Raw genomic sequence first — 7,164 nt, forward strand, 5'->3', positions numbered from 1 at the left:
CAAAAAATGTGTTCGAGTTTTAGCCAATCGTTGGCCGTCTATGCTCGTTCCACCGTTAAGTTCGGTTCTGGTCATCGAGGTGCACAATCCACTTAACAACAAAGTCAACTTAAAGGCGTCGGAGGCAGGAAAGAGCATCCCGACGTTGTGCTATGCTCGGTTTCCCTCTCAGAAGACAATCCATAGGCTGCGACTGGGTAAACGAGTCGTTCAAACCCTCACGATGACGAGTGCGACGTATTCTATCGCGTGCTCTCGTGCATTTCTCGTGGTCAACTAGACCAAAAGGAAAGCGAGTTACAAGACTGGGCTTACGGATTGGCGCAGCTAAAATTACACATTGCTGTGATGAAGGCCGGCGCCAAGTCGCCGCACGCATCGAGTCGCCGGCGGTCATCGTCGAAAGAGGTGTCACCGCCGATGACGCCGGACCCGCTCCTCCTCGCACAGCTCCAGCAGCTCCAGCTCGCGCAGCAGCTCCAACAGCACGGCCATCTTCTCAACTACCCACCGATGGTCTATCCCGCTCCAACCATGACCGGCAGTCGCCCACCCATGGAGGAGCCAGCACCGAGTGCGCTCATCCTTCAGCAGCTTGAAGCGAAGGAGTCGCGCATGGCCCAGCTCTCGGCGCTTCTCGAGGCCGTCAAGCACGAGTCATCGGGCACGACCGAAGCCATGCAGCGGATGCTCCACGAGCTTCAGACGCTCCAACAAACCAACGCAAGCCTCACGTACGAGTGCTCGATGTTCGTGTATGCCCATGCACCGATCCAAATAGGTCCGAGCTTGGCAGTGCCAAGGAGGCGCTCGTAGCGCAAGACGCGAACCATTCTGCGCAGCTACAACACATGCTGCGCGCTGTCGACGACGAGCGCCGCGACGCTCAAGCACGCTTTGACGCGACCCTTCAAGTAGAAAAGAAAAAGGGTCGGAGTGTACTTCACGATAGGTACGGTAGGAGCGAGAGGGTGCGTATGGTGCGGCGCGCCATGCGCTCGAGTGCGAAGTCGCCGCACTCCGCAGCGACAAGGCTGAACTTAGCACCGAAGTTGCGCAGCTGCAGACCCATTGCAATGCGCTGCAGGAAGCCCACTTGGTACGTCGGTACATCGACACAAAGCCGTAAGCGTTGGCTTGCATAGGCGCTCGAAAGCCAGCTGCAGGCAGCCATGCATGACAGCGACTTGGCCAAGGACGAACTCGAGAGCTACCGCGCCAACATGAACCTCAAGCTCCACGACGTCGAGGCCGAGAAGCAGGAGCTAGCGCAGCACTTGTCGGCGACGTTCCAGGACCTCGAGCGGGCCCGGGCGGCGCTCGTGGATGGTACAAATGCCTCTACGACAGACCGTTGTCATCAAGAGACTAGTCAACAACAATGCGGCACAGCTATCGGCCTCGCTGGCGCAGAACGACCAGTCGTGGCAGCGGACGCTCGAGAGCTTTGAGCGCCAGCGCGCCGACGATGCCAAGGAGCGGGCGGCGCAAGCCACCACGATAAAGGCGCTTGAAGACGCCCTCCAAGTACGTGCCTTGGCTTCATGGCAACACAATCGAGCGGCGCGTGCTAGATGGAACGAGGGCAGAAGGAAGAACTCAACACTGCGATGCGGAGTGAGCTGCAGCGCTACAGTGATGAGATGCTCGCACTTGATGCACAACACAGCAGCATCGCGCATAGCTTGCGCTCCGAGCTTGAAACCAGTCAGGCCTGCCTGGTGCAGGCCAAAGCCGAACTCGCGACGCTGCACGATGAGGCCACGCGCCAGGCGACCGCCCACACCGAGGCCGCGCGCCAGCTGGAGAAGACGCTGAGCCTCAAAAGCGAGGCGCTGGAAGCGTACGCCGAGTCGAACCAGTCGCTTCAAACCGAAGTCGATGCGGCTAACTTGAGGCTCGCGAGCCTCTCGAGCGAGCTGGATACGGCGCATTTTGCTCGACGCACCGTCGACGACCGGCTTTGCGCGCTCACATCGACGCTGAAGCAGCTGGTGGCGCTGCTTGAATTGAATGCGTCGACGGTAGTCATCAAGGTGATTTAGCGGCGTGTTGACCTTGCGTTCGTAGGTTGAGAATGACCCGACATTGATCCTTCCCGCTGTCTCGGAGCTAGCGACTTTGGCCTCCGAGCGACATCAACTTTTGAACGCACTCCAGACCCAGCAAGCCCAACAACTCGTAGACGCATCTACCTGAGTAGCATAGGACGCTAACATCGTGAAGGCGGACGTAGCAGCGTGGGCTACTGAGAAGGAGCAGCTCGCGGCACAAGTCGCTGCCAAAGAGAGCGAGCTTTCAAGTGTTCAGCTCGACTGCGCCACGCTCGCTTCGGAGCTCCAGTCGCGTGCAGCGGCGCAAGCCAACGAGGTGACGACCATCACGCAAACGTGCGAAGCCAAGGTCATGGCCTTGGAGACATCTCTGCAAGCAGCCACGCTGCAGACAATGCAGCTCTCACGCTCGGTCGAGACGCAGAAGCAGCGCATGCACCAGCTCGAGGACGAAAAGCGCGATCTTCTCCAGGCATTGTCGACAACCTTGTAGATACATAGTCTCATGCGGCGTTGCAGGAAGCGGACCAGCTCAACCGCAGCCTCGAGAGCATGTTTCAAGGCAAGAACCACCTCCAACTCGAGGTGGATACGCTGCGCGACAAGCTCGCAACGACACAAGCCGAGCTCGGGGATGTCAGCGACAGCCTCGCTCAGATGCAAGCCACATCCGTGGCCGACTACGACGACCTCCGGACGCGCGCGGCCGGCCTCGAGCACCAGCTGCAGTCGGAGCGATTGCAGTTTGAGCACGAACTGACGACAAAAACGCAGCAGCTGGCGGCGGCCGAGGCCGACATCTCGCGCTTCCATGCGCAGCTCCAGAGCGTCCAAAGCGAGCTCGAAACGGCGCGGGAGCACTTGATCGAGATGAACGCTGCGGTTGAAGGTCAAGCGCAAGCCCTCGCCGAGGCCACCGAAGCGGCAGCCGAGTGGAAAGACAAGGCCGATGCCTTGACTGCTGCCACGTACGATGTCGCTTGCTACATCGAAACGATGCCATTGGTGTAGAGTCAACGTGGAGGGCACGCTCAAGCACGAGGTTGCGAGTTATAGTAGCCAGTGCATCGCCCTTAGCGGCGAGAAGAAGCGACTCGAAGTCGAACTGAGTGGACTTCAGAGGTACGCAGCTTCATTTTGTACTCCAAGAGACCGAGGCGACGGCGGTGCTAGTCAAGTGGACCAGCTGCAAAGCGATGTGCAGGGTCTACGCAACGAGAAGCGCAGTCTCCAGCAATCGCTGCAAGATCGCGACGAAGCCTTGCTCAGCGCACAGAGCGATGTAGCGCAGGCCAAGGCCGAGCTCGACCGGTATGGAGGTCGTCTGTGTCGTTGCTGTTGTCCTCAAAAACAATCTATGTAGGTTGACTCGCACCAAGCAGAGCATGCAATCGGAGCTCGGGCGCATGAACGACGAGGTGAACGACCACATGCGCCAGCTGGAAGTGGTACACCTTTAGCCACTCATCGCGTGCGTGAGCTGAGCGATGTATGTAGCTACGCCGCGAGTTTCGGCTCCAAGAAAAAGGGTTTGCAGCCCGCGAAGAGGCGCTGCGGAAGGATGCAGAAAGTCTTCGGCAAGAAGCGATGGAGGCCAGCGCACTCAACGACGAGCTGCAGGCGAAGATGACAACGATCCAAGCGGCGGCGAATGCCACCATCAATGACCTCGTGGCCGAGCTGACGCATGCCGAGGAAGCGGTTCGCGCCGAGAAGGCGTCGCGAGCCAAGGAGGACGACTTGCTTCGGACGCAATATCGGTATTCAACTCGAGCAAACGACATGCCTCGTTCCAGCGTTTCGTCTAGTTACTTGGAAGAAGACATGAAGCGCAAGGAGGCCGAGTGGCGGGAGAGTGCAACGATCCTCAAGCGAGAGAGCGTCCTCCGAAAAGAGCACATTGAGTCGCTCGAAGCCAAATGCGCAAAACAGAAAGAGGTCCTTCTGACAACCAAGAATCGTGCAAGTACAAGGCATTCAGACCGAATATCTAGGCACTGGAATCAAAAAAGAATGACGTTGACAAGATCACAAAAGACGCCGACCAAAAACACTTTCGTATCGCAGAGCTCGAGCGCAAGCTGGCGCCGCTGCTCAACACCAAAGAGACGCTCACGCAGCGCGTCGCCGATCTCAAGCAGACACTTGTACGTCCCTAGAAAGAGCGACCATACATATACCGAGTATGGTTCGCAGGAAGCCAAGACACGAGAGAGCCAAGAGCTCGAGGAGCGACTGCGGGCGGACGTAGCAAAACTTCAAAAAGAGAAGCGAGACCTCGAAGCGTCCCGTGCCCGCCACGAGGACGAGACGGATCGCGACAGCCTCGGGCGGTTCGCAACGCTGCAGGCGACGCTGACCAGTGAAAATAAGACGCTCAAAGCCCACATTGAGCGCTACAAGAGCGATCTCCAGGACGCGAGCCAGAATGTGTTGACGCTCGCGCAGCGCCTTGACGCGCTCCAAGCCAACTCCAACCGCACGATCGCCGAACTTAGCGCCGAGCTGCAAACGTCGTCGCAGCAGTACGAAGCACAAGTCAGCGCTCTCCAGCGGGACTTGTCGCTCGCCAACGACCACGTGGCCGATGCCAACTTGACGCGGCAGCTGCTCCAGAAAGAGATCCGGCGCTTGTCCAAGGCAACTGACGACAATCTCTTCTCGGTGCGGACGTCGGCAAGCCAGCCCGAGACGCGACACCTTATTGCTGAGGAGCACGATGCACCGCAGACGAGTCGCCCGTCCAGCGACCCGTTTGATGCGCGGGAGAGCCTCTCGGACATTCCAGTGGCGCTGCTCCGCGCCCAAATCGGCCTCGACCTCTCCAAGCCCAGCAAAGGAAGCAACAACAACAACAACAATCAAGTCGAGGGCGTGCCGTACTTGGACTTGGATCAGCTGGTGAAAAGCAGCCAAAGTGTGAGCATGCCGGCACTTGGGTTGTCCAGTGAGCGACTCGATGCCGACGCGCTGCCTGAAGATGTCGCTTCCGCTACCAAGGGGCCCGCCAAGAAGACCAAGCATCTCAAGTTGCTCAAAAGCAAAACAAGGTCGCGTCCGTCCCTTGACGCCCTCCCAAAGCTTGTGTAGCGCATCGGATTCGAAATCGATTCTAGGTCTTTAAGGGTCTGTCAATTGGATCCTTAATGGCGGATTGGTGAGGCGTTAATGTTTTGCGGTACCAGGTCTGCATCGACGTTCTACTACAATGGGACGAAAGGGCGGCGGTCGAACCGACCGAGTGATAGAGTGGGGACGGCGCAGACCAGAGTGTTATTGTCGCAAACTTTTTAGCATGGCCAAGTGCTAAAATGAGCACTTTTCGTCAAAAATTTGTGGGTCAACGCGACGTAACGTAGCACATGCGAGACAGATATTGTACGTATGTATGTAACGAAACAAGAATGACGATCTCACGCAGCATTTCCTCGGAAGCTCTCCCTTGTCGAACGCGTGTCAGGACAACGTGAGGTCACGGCCAGCTACACGGTGGCCGACTAAACGACTTGGCAGACTCCTGCCTTGGTGTTGCCTTTGAATTTCAGGCGATTGCTCGGCAAGCTGTCGGGTCGTTGTGTTTACTGTAGCACCTTCGTTCCACTCTTGAAAACGCGTCGCTGGTGATAGCTCTGGTGATCCTGCACCGATCACGCCAGCTGGTGTGACTGATTTGGGTGCGTACTGCTGTGGTGAAGGCGTTGTCTGATATGAGTTTCGGTGGATCCTTTCAACACACCCTCGATAACAACGTCTCGGTATATCCTGGTGAGAACAACCGTCGGCATCAGTAACATCGGACACGGTCGTAGAGGCTTGTCTGCTGCATTCTTTCGCGATGGACCATCTTGCAGCTCGTAGAGCTGTGTGACGCGTACGCCATCTGAATCAGAAGGGTCGCAGGAGGCCGATGCCACGCCTCATTCTTGCAGTCTACCACACTTGCCTCGGCATGTCTTGTTGACTGCGTTGGAAAAAGTCGCGTCGAATCATTCTGGTCGTGCACAGAAGGGACGACACGTAGAGACGCTTTCAACGCTGCCTGGCGCCACGCGACAAACACATGAGCCGTGTATCGATTGACAGATGTTTCGTAAGTGGAGAATGCAACCGCTTGTGTGTCATTAGCAACCGCAGTTCTTTCTATGTGGGATTCAGGGCATGGAGGGTGCTCTGCATTCGATTTGTCGATCTCAGTGTATCACGCAGCACAGCCCATAGGAGTAATCTGGATAAGTTTTCCATATCCATCCCTGCGACTCCCAAGGGAGCGACCCCAGGGCAATGCAGCAGCAAACACATGTGCATGGCCAGAGTAGTCATGGAGTCTTTTAGGTACTAGTACTGTATTAGCGACGGATGGATAGATCCAATTGGTCCATCGATCGTCCCACCGCGTTGTCGTGATGCAATCAATGGTTGTTATTTCGGCAACCATTACCGAGATGACAAAGCTAAGCCTGGTTTGACCGCTCTCGTCTCCTACATACTAGTAGACCAAGTCGTAGACGCGTCGAACAATGTAGCACTCGGGTACGATAGCGTAGCCTCTGTCTGCGTGGTCTATGCGCTAGCAGATGACGGCGCACGCACTATTGGTTCGTCTCTCGGCATCATTTTTGCATCAGTCACAGGTATAACTTCTCGCATGTATTGTGAGACGTGCGGTACGCGCCAGAAGAAGCACTTCACCAAATTCTCACAGTATCCAAATGGGTGACGACGCCAACACACCGCGCGCGCGGAAGCTCGCCCATGACCGCGACGCCAAGCGACTTCAGCGACAAGCCTACATTGACGAGGTCTCGGCGCTCCGACAGTCCATCCTCGACCTCACGCGCCAGCTTTATGTGCTCCGCGGAACGCTCGTCGCATGGCAAGATGTCGCTCATGAGCTCCACCATGTCTCCGAGGTCACGCGTCTCGAGAACCAGCAGCTCCACGACCAAGTCGCGCAGTACCGACGACTCGCCAACCACCTGCATGACTGGATACGGACCATGACCCCTAGCGTACGACCTTCTTCTCTTGACGACTGACGCATGGCGGTTTGCGTAGACTGACGGCGCGCGCCTCTCGCCGAGTCCGTGGCCCGAGGTGACGCTGCCACGCC

At 57.3% G+C, this 7,164-nt stretch overlaps 1 protein-coding gene across 1 annotated transcript; it reads left to right on the top strand.

The window, feature by feature from the left end:
- Window positions 1–348: 348 nt before the first annotated feature.
- SPRG_10808 (hypothetical protein) lies at window positions 349–5,144 on the top strand (the record flags this gene model as incomplete). Its single annotated transcript, XM_012350369.1, has 16 exons — window positions 349–734; window positions 782–914; window positions 962–1,099; window positions 1,146–1,329; window positions 1,373–1,527; window positions 1,575–2,024; window positions 2,071–2,181; window positions 2,227–2,526; window positions 2,574–3,022; window positions 3,066–3,176; window positions 3,228–3,365; window positions 3,418–3,502; window positions 3,552–3,814; window positions 3,863–3,992; window positions 4,049–4,201; window positions 4,251–5,144. The coding sequence occupies 16 exons, from the start codon at window positions 349–351 to the stop codon at window positions 5,142–5,144; spliced, it is 4,080 nt and encodes a 1,359-aa protein (XP_012205759.1).
- Window positions 5,145–7,164: the final 2,020 nt, after the last annotated feature.

The sequence above is a fragment of the Saprolegnia parasitica genome (assembly GCF_000151545.1).
Source record: "Saprolegnia parasitica CBS 223.65 unplaced genomic scaffold supercont2.64, whole genome shotgun sequence".
Classification (NCBI taxonomy): Eukaryota; Oomycota; class Saprolegniomycetes; order Saprolegniales; family Saprolegniaceae; genus Saprolegnia; species Saprolegnia parasitica.